This window comes from Mustela lutreola, chromosome 14 (genome assembly GCF_030435805.1).
Source record: "Mustela lutreola isolate mMusLut2 chromosome 14, mMusLut2.pri, whole genome shotgun sequence".
Classification (NCBI taxonomy): domain Eukaryota; kingdom Metazoa; phylum Chordata; class Mammalia; order Carnivora; family Mustelidae; genus Mustela; species Mustela lutreola.
Window position 1 is genome coordinate 70,542,767 of NC_081303.1, and position 17,636 is coordinate 70,560,402.

Genomic DNA, 17,636 nt, shown 5'->3' on the forward strand with positions numbered 1-17,636 from the left:
GCCCTGGGGAGGCAGCAAAGCTGGCCGGGGTGTGGGATGCTTGGGTTCCTTTCCACCCACAAGGGCCTTGCCCCTGTTCCTCCTGGCCTAGTGCCTCCCTCTTTGAGCCACCCTGGGCCTTCTTCGACCCCTCCCAGCCCCCCACCCCCCGCCCCGCACCTTGCCTCTCCCTTCTCAGCCTCTTCCATGCTGCCAGGTAAAGCCTGGAGCCGACGACGGGATCCCCCTCCCCCCCCTCCCTCCCCACCAGGTCCTTGCTTCTTCCCTCCCTCACTGGCGCCCATTAGCTAGCCCAGGCCATGGGGGCGGCGGCTGCTGCGTCTCCGTGCCAGGCCCAACCCCCGGAGACGCACCTGTTCTGACCTGCTGAGCAGGTTCCCAGGTTTCTGCCATCGTTGTTGGCCACGGCGTGGGAAGCAGCTCTAGGGGAGCTCCGAGCTCCCGATCACGGCCTTTGGGGGGTAGCTCTAGCTGGGTGGGCACAGCAGGGCTGGACCCCAGAGGGACAGGCAGGTGTGTTCAGGCCTGAAGACGCCGTGATCTCCTGTCTCCCGGTCGGTGCCCTCTCCAGCTCTAGAGCCGGCTCCCAGGGAGAACTCGGTGGAACTTCAGAAACACCGGGCAGCTCCGCCTTCTGAACGATGCCCCTGTCCCTGGGAGCCGAGATGTGGGGGCCCGAGGCCCTGCTGCTGCTGCTGCTGCTGGCATCATTTACAGGTAGGACTTGCCTGAGCCATCAGGACCCTGGCTTCTGAGGCCAAGCCAGTACACATTTACACACGCACACACACGCACACACACATACACGCGCATACACGTAAACATTCTCTTTCCTCTGACTCTGGACTGCCGAACCGATCTGCCTCTCCCGCCCCCACTTGCCAGTAGGGCCCCCCGCAGAGCCGGGGTCGCTCTTCCCCTTCGTACCCTCTTTCAGCCCCAGGCCATGTCGCCCTGTCTGGATTCCCCGATCACCTCTGCCGTAGCCTCGCCTAAGAAACAAGACATGGTGGCCCGGGCAGGTGGGCAGGGTAGGGGGAGCAGGTAGGGACCCTCTCACCCCAGGGCTCCCTGGAGGCTCCTTCGCCCGCCCCCCAGGCTCCAAAACTGCTGACTGGTGCTGGGCTGACTCAGGGCTGAGCCGGTTTAGAATCATCAGAGGTAGGAAGCCTGATGCCCAGAGAGGAGACAGGGCGTTCCTGTTTCCTTCTCCCCGCTCCCTGATGTCCGAGAGTTCCGAGACCAGAGCACCTGCTGGGAGACAGCTGGGGAGCTGGAAGCTCCTCCACTCCGGCCCCTCTCTCTCCCTGGGCACACTGTTAACCGTCTGGGTGGTCAGTTGGGCGTGATACTTGGATGAAGGGGGGTCTAGGGTAGGGAACCTTCTAGACGGGGTGTGGCCTCCTTTTGTTTATTCCCTCTCCCCTTATTTCCTTGACTAGATGCCTTCTGTTACTCTTGCCTGATGCGTACGAGTTACCGGAATTTATAATCTTCAGAGAGGCAGAGAGAGAGAGTGCGTGTGTGTCTATGCCCGCGGGTGCACAGTGAGACCACAGTGGGATTCCCTAGGCTGCTTCCAGGGTAATGAGTAAATGAGGAATCTTTGTCCTTGGAAGACAGAGCCCTGTCCGGATGGCCCCAGGCCCAGCTGCAAAGGAATCTCATTGTTGAGCAGTGCACTGCAGTGATTCCCGTCTCTGTCCCTCGCTGAAGCTGGGGGGAGAATGAGGCACAGATGTGCGGGTGGGTGGGTGCCACACTTGCTCTGATCTTCTAATGGGGGCGACGGGTCGTTGGCCAGCCTCCAATCACAGGATACTGAGCTTCAACCCCTGCCTCCCACGCCATCTCAATTCCCATTTTCCAGACGACCCTCCTCACCTGCTCAGGCTCAGAGGGTGGGGTCCGGTCCCTGGGGCCAGGGAAATTGGCAGCCGTTCTCCTGTGGGATCTACCCACCCCGGAATGATGGCATCATGGGGTCTCAGGACATGGAAGGGGCTGGACAGGCCCCCGCTAGAACTGCCTCATTTTGCAGACAGGAAAACTACCTAAGAGAAAAAGGTAGGCAAATGACATCTTAAGATGACTGTATGTTAGGGGCACCCGGGTGGCTCAGTCAGTTCAGCGTCAGACTCTTGACTTCAGCTTAGGTCATGATTTCAGGGCCGTGAGATCGAGGCCCGTGTTGGGCTCTGCACTGGGCTCACACTGGGCATGGAGTCTGCTTAAGATTTTCTCTCTACCCCTCCGTTTCTCCCTTCCCCACCCACTGCTCACACACTCTCTGCCTCGCTCTCCCTCAAAAAAAAAAAAAAAAGAAAAAGATGACGAGTGTTAGAAGTATGACCAAGGTGAGTGTCCTCATCTCCCAGCACCTTGCCCATTAAAGGCTCGCACGTCTGGGTGGATGCTGGGTGCAGCTGGGGTGCTAGCTGCTGGAGACAGAGTGGGGAACACATTGGGTCCCCGCTTTTGTTCTCCAGGACACAAAGCTGTTCTTGCTGAGAAGCCCAGGGAAGGGGCAAGGAGGCATCCTGTAGTCAGGGCATCACCCTGACCTTGCTCGCTGCCTGATTGGGGGGGGAGCTATGGCTATGGGAACATCCTGGCCCCAGGATTATCCCGGGGACCCGGTGCCCAGCCAGCCACCACTCCGCTGGGGCTGCCAGGACGTGTGCAGGGTTGGAGGGTACTCTGAAGCCTGGAGCTCAGTTCCCAGCCTGGTGACCCCCTCCACCACCACCCCCATTCTGGCTCCTCTCTGGGTAACCCCCCAGGAAGCAGGACTGTTTTTGTTTCTGAAAAAGTTTTGGACAGGAGGTCAGGAGTCTTGCATTCTGGCCCCATTTCTGCTATGAATTTGCTAGGTGACCTTGGGCAGCTGAGAGTGTGGACTTCAGCAGACCAGGAGGTAGGACCTGCTGATCTCCATGGACCTTCCAGCTTTGTAGGCCTAGGGCTTTGTGGCTGTTCAGCCCCTGACTGGGGCAGGGGGGCGGGGGCGGTCGGTGCTGGGTGCTGGAGGAAGTGGTCAGTCCAGCCACGTGACAGCAGGGCTGTCCTGACCCATCTCTTGGGTGGGGGGACCAAGGGGACCTATACTCTGGATGCTGCCTTCTGCCCCTGACTGGCTGCAAATCAGTGCCCACCCTCCCCAACTCCCGGCCATTAGAGCTCTGAGCCTCAGGGCCCTGCCCCACCCCTGCCAGGGAGACGCCTGACACCACAGCTCTTTGTCTCTCCTTAATGGGATGAGTTTCCGGGTGAGGTCCCCTCCCTTCTCCCTTCCCCATCTCCTGCCCCAGGGCCCAGGGGCCCAAATCTATAGGCACCCCTCCACTAGATGCCTGTTCCTTACTCTTTTTCTGGGCCCACTGGGTCCTGTAAGACCAGAGGGTGAGGGCTTCCCTGAATTCTATGGCCTGCCCTCCGAGGATTAGGATCAGCTTTCTACCGGAGGTTAGTTTCCTAGAAAGGGAGGGGCCCCATCCTTGCTTTTCTACTCCTGTTTACAGAGGGGGGCAGGCCGAGGGGGGCAGGCCTAGTCGGGCAGGAGGTACCCAGACCTAGGGAAGCCAGCAGGGGAGGCCAGCTTCCCCACCCAAGGTGGCGGAGACTAGGAGAATCCCACGGAAGCCCTGTGGCTAGGAGAATCCCATGGAAGCCCTGTGGCCCCAGTGACCTTGGTCCCACCATAGTGTTTCAGGGGAGCTGGGCTAAGGGGTCCCCAGCTCCAGAGATGGCAGAGGAGTTTGCCCCTAGCCCATGGTCCCAGCTTTTAGATCGCAGCGTCGGGGTGTCGGGGCCCTGGAGCGCTGCAGGCCGAGGAGGACGGCCCCCGTGGGGAGCAGCCGCGTGAAGGGAGGGGCCTGGACTTTCTGGCCCCCACGACTTCCCCTGGGACTGACCAAAGCCTAGTTGAGCGAAGGGCTGGGAGTGGGGTGTGGACCTGAGTCAGGAGGGAAAGGAGCAGAGGAGCTGGGTCTGACACTGAATCTCACCGAAGGTTGAAGGTCAAGTTTAGAACTGGGGGCCTGTGAAGGAGGGGGACTGGATCCATCTTCCACGGGACGGGGGGCCTCTGGTCTCAGGAGTTTTTCCCCAGGTTCGCTGGGCATCCCCCTCCCTGCTTGCCTTTAAAACTGGTTGAGTCCCAAGAGCTGGGTTGAGGGATGATGTGGGGTGAGGCAGAGCTAGCCCCCACTTTGGGGGGGGGTGGCAGGATTTCAAGGTGGGGGACGGCTAGGATCTCAGGAGTTTGAGAGACGCTGAATTCTGGGTCTCCCACCCACAGTGTGGCTGTTGTGGTGACTCAGCCGGGCTCAGACTCTGGCTCCGGGGGGGTTTAGGGGACTTATCTGCGCTGGGAGCTGTGTCTGGGCCAGAGCCGGGCTGCCTCGAGGCCTGTCCCCCGCATTGTTCTCGCCTCCCCCCTGGCATCGGTGTGGCCCCCTCCCCAGACACTAATCTGTGGGCGGGCACTTTGCCCGGGTTGGGAAGCTCTCACTAAGCTGGGGGGCTTAGGACCATGGGGGCTAAGTGAGGGGCTGGGAAGAAGGCGGAGGGAGAATCTCCCAGTTTTCTGAGATCCTTAGCCAAGGCCAAGGTTGTGGGGGGAAGGGTGGAAGAAAATGGGCTCCCAGGTTGTTGCTGCCACCCGTCCCACAGGGGGGGCTTCAGGGCTCCTCCCGGGTCCTCTGTCTCACCCCAGACTCTCCCACGGATTCCTGCTCTGTCTGGTAGAGGCCGCTGCTGTGGGGCGAGGGCAGCAAGTGTTAACAAAGGAGAATGAGCCCCTGCACAGCTTGGACCCCTCCCCTTAGCCCTAGGAACGACTCCCCCTTCCCACCAAACCCACACCAGACAGCCCTCACCCCAGGCCTGGAGCTAGAGCTGGTTTTTCTGGTGGTGGCAGGAGCAGCGGCAGCAGAGGCCTGACAGATTCCCAGGGAGAGAGAGGGCTCCTGGGGGGGCCCCCCCAGGGGCTGGGGGGGCACTTGGGGAGTGGGGGAGTGGTGACAAAGGTGGGAGTCCTTCTAGTAGGAACCTGAGGAGCAAGGGTAGGGTGAGCTTTTGTTTTGCTCTGCTGGGGAGTCCTGGATGGCAATTTCCCATCACCTGGAGGGACAGTGACCTCATCTCTGGGTACCTACCTCCACCTGAGATGAATCTGCCCTCAAGTCTGGGGTGAGGTGGGGAGGGGTGCCTGGCAACACTCCAGCTGAGATGCAGAGGTGAAGAAACAGAGCCATATGCCCCTGACGGAGGGCAGCTAAGACAGCCAGACACGCGGAGCCAGGAGAACCCGACATCAAAATATTTCCTCGGTGTTCAGAGCCCCGCGGGCTGAGGACGCGCGCCGTGCACGCGGACATGAGAGCCGTGCACGGAGTCGTGTCTGCGCATACGTTCGCCCGCACTTGCCACTCCACGGCTCCCCTCTCCCCGCGCAGACAAGCACCTCCATTTCCCTAACGATGAGCTGTGAGCACACACGAGTGTGAAACACTCCCCAGTTCGCGGAAGGTGCCGGCCTCACCGGTGAGCCCCGCGCTGAGACCTGCCAGGCCCTCTCCTGAAGATGCCCTACACGTGGGGGCTCCCACGGACTCCCTCCCCCTCCTGGCACACCCTCCTCCAGGCCCCCTGCGTGTCCCCACCCCATCTGCACCAGCTGGGATGCTGATGGAGAAAGTCCCCCCCCTGGAGGAGAGCCTCCTTTCCCAAAGACTCTGCCATCCGTGGCTGCCTGCCTCAGTGTCCCCTCCGGAGATCGGAGGCGGGGCCTCACCCAGAGAGGGAGGTTGAGACCCAGGCCTGGTATAGGGGAGCCAGCAGCCAGCCCAGGACAGGAATGGAGGGCTTGTCTGGGAGCGGGCGGGGTACACGGAGGGCAGGGCCACAAAGAGGCCCGTGGGGGCCCGGCCAGGGGTGGGGGAGGCTGAGGGCAGGGATCCCGTCTGGCCAGTTGGGCCTGTTCCTTCCCTTGCGCAAGGTGGTGGCTGGTGGCGGCTGCGGCTAGGCACCGTGCGGCAGCGTCTGAATCACTACGGCTCCTGACCAGCGTCCCGGGGCTCCCCTGGGAGGAGGGGTGGGGACGGTCAGAGGGGGGAGTGACCAGCCAGCACAGCCCACCGGCCTCAGCAAACGATCTGGAGTAGAAGGGTCCGTGGTCTTGGCCGGGCCCAGCAACCACATGCCCGCAGGGTGACCTCACCAGGCAGGCGGTGTGTCTCCTTTGCTCTGGTGACATCATCATGCTGACGCCGGGCGGGCACTGGGTGGGGGAGAGAAGGAGGAGGCAGTCCTGGCCTGCCCTGGCCTGGAAGTCTGGGCTTCTGGGTCCAGTTATCCCAGGCAGGGATCCTAGATCCCAAGTTCCCTCTTCTTCCTTTGTAGCCGGAGCACACTTGCGTGTACATGTGTGCAAGTATGTGTGTGTGTGTGTGTGTGTGTGCACGTGAACTGGAGGAGAGTGTGCTCCTGCTGAACAGTGGATTAGGACAGTGGGGGGCTGTGGGAGAGTCCTGAAGGGACTCCCCTGTTTGCCTACTACCTCATCCTGCAGGGCTCCTGCTTGTTACTGGGGAGCGGGGATCCTGGACTCACAGGGAGGGACTGGGAGGGACTGGGAGGGTTACGACTAAGGCATTTATGCCTTGTACCCTAAAGAAGGTATGTGTCAGGGAAAACCTGGCTGATCAGTTGTGGAGAGGGGCAGATGGTTGGCAAGGGTAGGGATAGGGATGGAAATATGCCATCAGACATCATCCCAGAAAGAGTCTTTAGGGAGGTTAGAGCGGTCCAGTGGACCAGGGCTTGGAATCCCGGCGCCCACAGACAGCAGCATCTGAAGCGGAGCTTGTGCTGGGGGTGATCCCCTATCTCAAGCCCACCTCCAGCCCTTCCTTGGCAGCCTGGCTCACCCCAGTGCCGGGAGGAGGTGTCTGGAAGGGGTGCGGGTAGTTAGCTGGACTCCCCAGGCTGGGCTGGGTGGGACCAAGACCAGCTTAGGCAGGTCAGGGCCCTGGTATCTGGCCCTGCAGGTCTGTCCCGTCCTGTTCGGGTCCTCCCAACGGCATCCTCCCTCCGCCCCTGCTGGCAGGGCCGTGGGACCCCCTGCCCCTGGCCCGGGCTCTGAGTCCCTGGAACCCTCTGGTCCACTCTCGTGGGGCTTCACCTTCTCCCTGGAGAACTGCACCCACCACCCCCGCCTCGCTTCTTTCTCCCTCTGTGCGGTGCAGAGCTGCTCCCTGTAGCCACAGACCCAGGTAGCCAGCCTATCCAGCCCACACCCCTGGTTGCCGTGCCAACCCCTTCCCTGTCTGCCCAGCCCAGCTGAAGACTCATTCCTCTTCCTTCTACCTTTTCCTTCTTCTGCCTCTCTCTCTTTCTCTCTCATTCATTCATTCAGTCAATAAAATGAATCGGACACCCATTAAGTGCCACTGAGCGCTAAATCAGAAACCAGGTTTCCCACCGTGATGTCTCGGGGAGCTCTGTCCAGTGGGACTGGCAGACAAGAAAAGAGCGAACGCCATCCGGGGGATGCAGGACTCTGGTGAGGCGAGAGCAGGGTGCCAGGGCAGAACAGGGGAGGGCACCTCGCCCTGCCCGAGGTCGGGATGGGGGTGGGGGAGGGAGGACTCTCGGAGGAAGTGATGTCTAAGCGGAGTCCTAAAGGATGACTAGTCCCAGCCCCGACGAGCGGAGCTACCAGACAGGGAGGAGGGCCTTCCAGGAGGGGCCCAGGGTGCGCGAGGCGTGTGCAGTGCTGGCCAGAGGCAGGGGCTGCGGGATGTCCGTTCCAAGGCAAGGAGCTCTCGCCACCCCAGGCAGAGCCCCTACTCTGCCCCTACACTGTGCTTCCCACGCTTTATTCCATAGCTCCCCGTGGATGTCTCCCTGACCCCAAGCTGCCCCAGGCCCTGCCTCCCTCCTGAGTCACTCAGCCTAGAAACCAGGGACTTGTCTTTGTCTTTTGTCTTTCATCTCTCCTTCTGGTCAGTGATCAAATCCTGCCCAGTCTCCCAGGGGCGCCCCCCCGCCGCCATGCCCCCCGCCCCCCCCCCCCCCCCGTCACACAGCACGAACGTTCCTAGTGTCTCTGGTCTTCAGCGTCCCTGCTTTCCCGTTGGAGGGCACGTCGCCCCTGGCCCCTCACTGCACTGATTCCCCAGGACCTCCTCTGCCTGGTGTGGCAGGCCTGACCTCGTGTCCCACTCAAGCTCCACACACACCCTCTGCCTGAGGTGTGTCCTTCCCTCTCTGCTTCCTGCACCAGCCAGCCTCTCCAGCCCTCAGGTCTGCCCACCTCGGCCCCGCACCCGGAATTCCTTTCCAGGTCTCTCCCCATTCTGGTCCTCCTTGACGCCTGCATGCGGCTCTCCCACAGGACTCAGGTCCCCAGTGACTGTCCCATCCCACAGCTAGCCTGCCACACACCACTGGGCACTAGACCCGAATCTGTCCCACGTTTCCATATTTGTCCCCAAATCTACTGCTTCTTTCTGAACAGATCTTAGGTGACATGAGGGCAAGGAAGGGATCCTTCTTGGAAAATGAGGGGACATGATAGCGACACCGGGGAGCCTTGTGGATGCACACTTCCTCGCTGGTCCCTGTCTCTGGTCCTCTGCTCCTGGCCCCGGTCCTGACCCTGTCGCCGTGTGTCTGCCCTGACCTCATCTCTCTGGGTCTCTGACCTGGGGCCTCTCTGTTCTTCTGTGACTTGCTCATTCCTGTCTCTGAGCCTTGGTTCGTGCCATTCCTCCCACAGAGAATACCTTCTTCTCTCTGGGAATCCAGGTCTCTCATCTTCAAGCCATGAAAAGAATGTTTTGAAAGGCTTCTTGGGCTGGACCCTTCCCACACTACATGCCCCATCGTAGAAGCCAGCTGTTTTTGACCAGTGCTGTTTTCGACCCCTGCCTTGGCTCTTGGCCACACCTCCTGAAAACATTCATTTCCCTGCCCCACCTCCCCTTGGTAGGTGGAACCTTCTGTGAAAGTTTGTCGCAGGCTTCCCCTGTCTTTTCCGCGTAAAATCCATTTCTGGGACAGGACCATGAGCTCCCCGAGGGCAGAAGCTGGGTATCTCTCTTTCAGTTAGAGCCTCCCACCTCAGGATTCCCCGAGACACAATCCTGGGCTGGAAGAGGGTGTGACTCTTGCAGCCAGGGACCCGGTAGCCTTAGGCAAGCACTTCCTGTCTCTGGGTCTCAGTTTCCTCATCTGTTAAATGGTGATAATGACGCCCACCTCTTGGGCAGGTTTTGTGGATCTAATGAGGTAATGGACAGAAGGTGCTTGGCAAGCACAAAGTGAGTTCTGGTGGCCTTCTCTGTTATCATGCATAAGTGTGTCCCCACCCTCGCCCCCCCACCCCGGTTCCTGCGACACCCCTAATCTTGGCCGCTCCTGTCCGCCCCCTGCAGGCCGGTGCCGGCCGGGCGAGCTGGAGACCTCGGACCTGGTGACCGTGGTGTTGGGCCAGGACGCCAAGCTGCCCTGCTTCTACCGAGGGGACCCCGGCGAGCAGGTGGGGCAGGTGGCCTGGGCTCGGGTGGACGCGGGCGAGGGCCCTCGGGAGCTAGCGCTGCTGCATATCCAATACGGGCTGCACGTGGGCGCGGCCTATGAGGGCCGCGTGGAGCAGCCGCCCCCGCCACGGAGCCCCCTGGATGGCTCCGTGCTCCTGCGCAACGCGGTGCAGGCCGACGAGGGCGAATACGAGTGCCGCGTCAGCACCTTCCCCGCGGGCAGCTTCCAGGCGCGGCTGCGGCTCCGCGTGCTGGGTAAGTGGGGGCGCCGGGGGCGGTTGGGGGGTGCCGCGGGTGCAGTTGCCCCAGGTCCGCGCAGCGCGCGCCTTCGAAGGCAGGGGCCCGGGGACGCAGAGACGGGGTCTGCAGAATTGCACGGGGCCGAGGGAGAGCAAGACTAAGGGGGAGGGCCCTGCGGGGGCGAGGAGGCCTCACCCAGTCCGTCCTCCCACCCAGTCTCGAAATTCTCTCCAAGTGACCTCAACAGCTTGCTACCTACAGCTTTGTCAGCCTTGGGGAAGAATCCATTTATTAGAACATTCTTCCTTCTGTTGACCTGCACACTCACAGCACTCCCCCAGCACTCACACTTTGGTCACTCTGGCCTTCGGAAGCAAGGAGGCCCAGACTCATTCCGCCTTCTGCACCCCCAGCCTTCCAGAGGTTCTGCACCCCGGCCTTCCAGAGGTTCTGCACCCCGGCCTTTCAGAGGCCTTTCCTCTCCCCAGCCCACCTCCCATCTCCTCTTCTGGAAGCTACATTTGCTAGTTTCTGCGACAGTTCTACCAAAACCACTCATTCACAGCTTCTCTTGCCATCCTGGGTTCCATGGTTTTAAAACATGGGGCTGATGGGAGCCTGGGTGGCTCAGAGGGTTAAGGGTCTGCTTAGGCTCAGGTCACTATCCTAGGGTCCTGTGGATCAAGACCCGCATTGGGCTCCCTGCTCACTGGGGTAGCCTGCTTCTCCCTCTGCTTGTGCTCTCTTTCTCCCAAATACATGAATAAAATATAAAGGAAACAAACAAACAAAATCATGGGTCTGAGATAGGGACACACAGACCCAGCTTTGACTAGCGTGGCTGATACCTTTCTCGGTCTGGACCTTCTGTGAATGAGGCTGGATTGGAGATCACAATCACTTTTCAACCACTGCTCTGCACTGTGGGCACTTGTGGTCCACAGATGCCCCAGACCTGTGGTCTAGTTAAGTCTTTTCCATTCTGAGCTTGAGCTGGACATGTTAGGAAGATAAAAAATAAAGACCTTTAGTTTCCCCTTATCCACGTGGAACTTAGTAACACTAGCCTTGGGGGTGAAAATGCCGAGTGTGAATCTTGGCTTCCTCCCCTCACAGCTGATGATCTGGGACAAATGATTTCACCTGCCCAAGCTTCAGTGTCCTCTCTTGTAACTCAGGGGTAATGATCCCTATTTTGCTGGTCTGTTGACAGGATTAAATGAAATAACATTTATGAAGTGTTCAGCACAATACCCCGCACATAATGAGTGCTTTGGAGGTGGTGGCTGTGATTATTAGGGTACAGATGTTGTCTGATTAGCTTTTTGTTTACTTCACTAGTTTTTTAAAAAATGATCCATGCTCATGATAAAAAAAAAAATCAAATAATAGAGAAAGGTACGAAGTCAGCTGAAATTCTACCACTCATCTGGTGTCTATGTTGGTGAAATAAGAGAAGAAAAAGGGCCAGAAAACGTTTGCCTGTGCAAGACACAGCTGGGACAGGGCAGGGCCTCCTGGTGGGTGTGCTGACCTCGATCCTTGCCTCCCGCCACCCGCAGTGCCTCCCCTGCCCTCTCTGAACCCCGGTCCCGCGCTAGAAGAGGGCCAGGGCCTGACGCTCGCAGCCTCCTGCACAGCAGAGGGCAGCCCAGCCCCCAGCGTGACCTGGGACACGGAGGTCAAGGGCACCGCGTCCAGCCGCTCGTTCAAGCACTCCCGCTCAGCGGCTGTCACGTCCGAGTTCCACCTGGTGCCCAGCCGCAGCATGAATGGGCAACCGCTCACCTGCGTGGTGTCCCACCCCGGCCTGCTCCAGGACCAGAGGATCACCCACGTCCTCCATGTGGCCTGTGAGTACATGGATCTTGGGAAGAAAGACTCTGAGCCACCGCAGCCTGGCCAGGCTGGATCCCGAAGGCCCCCTTGTGTGGCCGAGAGAGCATTGGTGCAAAGGGAGATGAGCCCGTCCCGGATGACCTTGAGGGATCACTCAGACTGCTCTGACCTTCGGACCTTATTTACAAGGGAGATTGCGCTGCTCCGCAGGGTTGTGGGGAGAATTGGGTAGAAACACAGGATTGAAAACCCGTTTTGAAATACGTGCAGACAGACAGGCTTGCCGAGGGCCGCCGGCCACACCGCGTGGCCCTCGTGCTGGTTGGACAAGCCCTCCTTCCGCTACCTACCAGCTGTTACTCAGTCTTGTTTGTCTGCCTTGTCCCCGGCAGCGGCAGGAGTGTCATTATATGGACTTGACAGGGCTGTGATCGGAATCAGAAGCCACGAAGGCCAAGGCCCTCACACACAGAGAGCTTTAGATGGTCCTCAGGGAGTGGCAGATAGGGTTTTCCTGGCATTCAGGTCTCAGCCTCTTCGGGCGGAGGACTCTTTTCTGTTCATACTAACTCTGCATCTGGCCCAAAGTAGGTCCTCAGCAAATGGTTGTTAAAGAGATATGTGAATGAGCAGGATCATTGAGCCTTTGGAAAATCAGGGAGCGTTTATGCAACACCTGTTCTGTGACTCGCCCACCGCGGGCAACCAACCACAGGGATTCAGAAAAAGTGTGAATCTTTTCCGAGGGACTTGGAGGCTCATCGCCCAGAAGAATCAATATGGACAGGGAGCTCGGAGAGGGGAGGGGGCCGTGCCGCAAGGACCCAGCCAGGGTGGGCAGGCCAGGTTCGGCGCCTTCGAGGACCAGCTTGATGGCCTGAGAAAAGCCTCAATCCCCTGCTTTCTCCTCCCACCTCCCATGCCAGTCCTCGCTGAGGCCTCGGTGAGGGGCCTTGAAGACCAGAAGCTGTGGCAGGTTGGCAAAGAAGGAGCCACTCTCAAGTGCCTGAGCGAAGGGCACCCCCCACCCTCGTACAACTGGACACGGTAAGGGCCTAGCCCCGGGGGACAGTCCCTGCCTTACTGGGCTGCCATGTGCACCTTATGGGCTGGGACTATCTATCCTGAACCCCAGATTCATGGGGGCCCATGCCCAGACCTGTGCAAGATTACCTGTGGTCACAAGGACATTATCATTAACTCCTACCAGGAAGTCTACCATACATGGTCACTGGGAGGGAGTAAGACAGTAAGTCCTTGGGGGTTTTTTCCCCCTAACTTTAGAATTATGACATACAATACGCTATCTTAAATATTAGCATTTTATGTATTTAGGTGAGTGCCTATAGTGGGCGAGACAAAAAGCTAGAGCTGGCTGTGACTGCTCTTAAAGCGACACCATGACCCCCAAGAATGGCTGGCGCCTCCGCCCGATCGGGTCAGAGCCGTCCAGGGGCTCGGGGAGGGGTCAGCCGCCCCCATGGGAGCCCCCGACAGGCGCGCTCTTGTACGCTGAGCCGTGCACGTGACCTTGTGCCTCGGGCTCCGCTCCAATGTCCTGACGTTAGGGATGCCGGGTGCTGGGGCGTGCGGTCACATTTTCCAAGTACGGCTGAGCCCAGATAGGAAAGGGGTGTCCTGTCGTGTGGCCCTCAGACCATGTCGGCCTGGTGCCCGGCGCCAGATGGCTTGAGGCCTGTGGGAGCCTGTGGGATGGCTCGCGTGTGGATCTTCCCCGGGTGTGTGTGGGGGGTGCCCGGGTCAGGCTGGGCGGCGGGGAGAAGGGGCCTCTGCCTGGACCTGCCCAGGGGAGGGAGGGGCACCGTGGGAACAGCCAGCGGCTCTGGGTGACGTCATGGGGGAGGGAGGTGGAGAGCTGCCCAGGCACGTCGGGTGGTGGCAGCCTCCACCCGCCCCAGCTTCCCTGTCCTCCAGGTTGGACGGGCCCCTGCCCAGCGGGGTCCGAGCGGAAGGGGACACGCTGGGCTTTCCTCCGCTGACCACAGAGCATAGTGGCATCTACGTGTGCCACGTCAGCAATGAGCTCTCCTCCAGGGACTCTCAGGTCACTGTGGATGTTCTTGGTGAGCACCCAGGGCAGACACGGGGCGGGGGTTAGGGGGGTGGCGGGTGCTGGGCCAAGGGCCTGGAGGGCCACTAGCAAACAAGACAGAGAGGGTGAACTGTGGGAGTGCTGATTGGGGGGGACGGGGCTGCGCGACTACTTTGCAGAGGGTCAGGCTGAGCCGGTGGTTTGGAATGTATTCGGGGAGGACCAGGCTGCAGGGTTTGTGAGGGCTGCAGGTGGGTCAGGGGTCTGAGCATCCTCCTTAGACAGAGGCCTGTCCCTGGCAGACCCTCAGGATGCCCCCGGGAAGCAGGTGGACCTGGTGTCGGCCTCTGTGGTGGTGGTGGGTGTGATCGCCGCCCTCCTCTTCTGCCTCCTGGTCGTCGTGGTGCTGCTCATGTCTCGGTACCACCGGCGCAAGGCTCAGCAGATGACCCAGAAGTAGTGAGTACCGCCTGTCCCCGGCGGGTGGAGCTAAGCTGGGAGCAAAGACCAGGTGAGCGGGAGGTGGGGGCCAGGCCAGGGGAGAGAGGGGAGACTGGGAGCTTGTGGTCGGGAGGTGGTCCAAGGGCTTCGGGAAGTGGGAAGGGTTTGGACCACAGCCAGAGGGGCACAACCGCACTGCTGAGTGAGGGTCCAGTTCGGATGCCCGGGCATCACCGAGCACATACACTCCAGCACACGCGCGCACACACACGCTGTCACCTGCAGCCACTCACTCATGCATGGGGACAGCACAGCACCCGCCCTCCCCAGCGCCGTCTCACATAGGCTTGGCCACAGCTGGGCCCATGCTGGGAGCCCAGGACCTGCGTCAGCAGCTAACGGGAGCCTGTCTTTCCCAGTGAGGAGGAGTTGACCCTGACCAGGGAGAACTCCATCCGGAGGCTGCATTCCCATCACGCGGACCCCAGGAGCCAGGTGCGTGCCGGGGTTGGGTGCATCCCCGGGGCTGGGGGTCCCTCTGCGCACCAGGAGCACAGCCTTCCCCGGGGTCCGGCCCCTGACTCGCAGCGGGGGCTGGCGTGGGGGACCTGGGGGTGCGGCTGCCCCGGGCCTGGGGGCTGTGCTGAGAGCCACCATCCGCTGCCGCGGTTCCGGGTGAGGCTGAGTGGTTGGCGGGGGATGCCCGTGTCAGGGAGAATGCACAGGTCGGGCTGGGGGAAGAGGTGACGAGGGAGGACGGGGAGCCCTGTTCTGACTCCTCCCCCGTGTCCGGGACCCACAGCCGGAGGAGAGTGTAGGGCTGAGAGCCGAGGGCCACCCTGATAGTCTCAAGGACAACAGTAGCTGCTCTGTGATGGTGAGGCCCCCGGCCCCACCGGCGTCCCCACTGCTCTCCTCAGGCCCCTCTCCTGCTCCCGGAGGTGGCCGGCCTGCGGCCCCGCCCCAGTCCCTGTGTCTCTGCCCCCGCACGTCTGCCGTGCCTGTGTCTCCCGCCGTCCTTCCCCGTGCCGGACACTCGCTCCCGGGCCCCAGCTCCGAGCCCCGGAGCTTTCGCCTCACCTCTGACCCTTTGGCTCCCTCCCTGCCCCCGCCGCCCATCCCGTCTGGTGGCCCCGCCTGGGTTCCTGACGCACCCTCCGCCCTCGGTGTCCAGAGTGAAGAGCCAGAGGGCCGCAGTTACTCCACACTGACCACGGTGAGGGAGATCGAAACACAGACAGAACTGCTGTCTCCGGGCTCTGGGCGGGCCGAGGAGGAGGAAGACCGGGATGAAGGCATCAAACACGCCATGAACCATTTCGTTCAAGAGAATGGGACCCTGCGGGCCAAACCCACGGGCAATGGCATCTACATCAATGGGCGGGGGCATCTGGTCTGACCCAGGCCTGCCTCCCTCCCCTGAACCCGGCTCCTTCTGCTGACCTGGGGAATCTCTACTCATCACCGGGGCCTCCCTACACACCTTGTTTCTTGAGGAAGCTGCTCCCCATCCCACTGACTGCTCAACCTATTCCTCCAACCCTCCTGTTCGGCGAGGGTGGGGCTCTGCCGGTTGAGCCCTCCTCGCCCTCCGGTGTGTACGTGTGCACACACACGATTGTGTGACTGTTCACAGACCCTGTGCGTGTGTGCGTGTGCATGCGTGTGTGCGTGTGTGTGTGTGACAGGCCAAGTGAACTAAGATGGGCTTGGCTTGTGTATGGCGTGGCTATGTGCCCTCTACCTGGAAGCCCAGGTTATCCCCTCAGACCCCAGAGCAGTATTAATGACGCAGAGGTTGGAGGCGAGAGGCGGAGACTGTGGGTCCGACCCAGGTGTGCAGGCAGAGCTGGAACTGGATTCCGGCCTCCTGAGTTGGGGAGCCGGGCTCCCACCACTGGGGAGCCCAGGGGCACATGTTGAAGTGGCCGGCCCAGGGGACAGCCAGGGACTAGCGCTCTTACTGGAGAAGCCCTTGGCCTTCCGGTGTTCTCTGGTGGCCTCTGCTGGCGTCTGGGCCTGCTGCATGTGCATATTTTCTATACCTAAGCCTGCTGGGGGAGCTTCTTCAAAGAATACTGCTCCAAATACTTTAATAAGAGAAAACACATCTTTAAAAACAAAAACAAAAGCAAAAAAAACTTTTGATTTATCTGGATGTTTGTTATTACTTGGTTGGCTTAGCTCGAGGCCAGCCGCCATGGGAAGTCAGCAAACCTGGACCTTGCTCAGACCCTGGCAAGGGGTCCATGCCCGGGCTTTGGAAAGGTGCTTCTTCGAAAGCACTTGAATTGAGGCGGTCTCCTGGGTGGGAGCCTGGCGCTGTGGGGTCCCTGGCTGCAGGAGGACAGGGTGGGGTCCCGGCCCCTCCCCCAGCCGCCTCTCTCCTCACTGCATCCACAGTGGTCTGTGGTCCCTCGGGGTCGGGGTGGGGGGGTTGCAGAGACTGGGGGACAAGGGCTCCTGGTTTGGTTGTGGTGTCAGGGAAATAGGGTAGTGATTACAGCCCGAGGGAGGGGGAGTTAGGGTGGTGTGAAGGAGTTGCTGGGGACAAGAATGTCTCCTTTCCCCCAGGAGCCTCGGGATCACTCCCTTGGGGCTCTTCCCACGGTTTCTGCTGGTCTGGACTGGGGTCGGACACTGTGGATTGTCACCTGATCCACTTGAATACGCTCAGCCAGAACACCTAGGTTGTGTGCCCGAACCCTGCTTGCCTGAAATCCTCTGGATTTCTGGACCAACAGAGAGACGCCATCCCCTGCTCCCCAGCCAGCCCAGGAATTTGAATGTGGAGCCCAAAGATCTGGGGTCTTAGTCTGTACATTTTGTGTAAATATGTGCATATTTGTACATAAAATGATATTCTGTTTTTAAATAAACAGATAAAAGCTGTTGTGCCTGGTTCGTCTCTCACCCTTGGACTATGTGAGCCCTGAACCACTCAGCACCCTTCGGCACCAGCCTTCCCGTGGCCCCACGTAGGGGAGGGGCTGGGACTGGGACGGTAGTGGCCGGGAGGGGAAGGGAACGAGACGCCCTGGGCCGCCGCTGAGAGTTCCCGGGTAGGCGGATAGAGTGAAAAGCCCCTTCCGGCACAGCCAGCGCCCCCGTGGGTGGTGCTGTCACTCCTGGGTCACATTGGAGTTTCCCCAAAACAGACCTGGGAGGCGGGCAGGAGATTCCATTCTTTACAGACAAAGAGGCTGACACTTAAGTGAGTTCCACAGAAAGAGCTGGAAGGATTAAAGGTTACCCAGTTTACCCTCTTCATGATCACACGTGTGGACACTGAGGCTCGGCAAGGTAACGTGCCTGGGCTGAGGTCACGGGCCCGTCTGGGGCTGAGCCCGGGCATCCTCCCTCCCCTTGCAGGGCACTGGGCCACCTGGCTCTTGGGCCAGCCTCTGGGCTTTGCCCCGACCCCCCAAATCTTGGTCTCTAAGGGTGTCAGTCACCTGCCTACGCCCCAGGCGCCACCACCCCACCCTGGGGCTCTGACGTCACGTGGCCTTGAC

At 60.5% G+C, this 17,636-nt stretch overlaps 1 protein-coding gene across 2 annotated transcripts; it reads left to right on the top strand.

Moving 5' to 3' along the window:
* Positions 1-355: 355 nt before the first annotated feature.
* On the top strand, positions 356-17,014 carry NECTIN4 (nectin cell adhesion molecule 4). 2 transcript variants are annotated; one of them, XM_059146521.1, is made up of 9 exons: positions 356-717; positions 9,444-9,803; positions 11,351-11,641; positions 12,554-12,674; positions 13,563-13,711; positions 13,983-14,139; positions 14,541-14,616; positions 14,924-14,998; positions 15,296-17,014. In XM_059146521.1, exons 1-9 carry the CDS (start codon positions 642-644, stop codon positions 15,518-15,520), a joined length of 1,530 nt encoding a protein of 509 aa, XP_059002504.1. In that variant the 5' UTR covers positions 356-641; the 3' UTR covers positions 15,521-17,014. The 2 variants fall into 2 exon arrangements, with proteins under 2 accessions (XP_059002504.1, XP_059002505.1); XM_059146522.1 differs by lacking the exon at positions 14,924-14,998.
* Positions 17,015-17,636: the final 622 nt, after the last annotated feature.

Bases quoted from the DNA above. Each gene is read 5' to 3' on its own strand.
- NECTIN4 (XM_059146521.1), top strand. From the start codon at position 642: ATGCCCCTGTCCCTGGGAGCCGAGATGTGGGGGCCCGAGGCCCTGCTG. The intron at 12,675-13,562 runs GTAAGGGCCTAG...CCTGTCCTCCAG, and splicing joins CCCTCGTACAACTGGACACG to GTTGGACGGGCCCCTGCCCA. The intron at 13,712-13,982 runs GTGAGCACCCAG...TGTCCCTGGCAG, and splicing joins GGTCACTGTGGATGTTCTTG to ACCCTCAGGATGCCCCCGGG.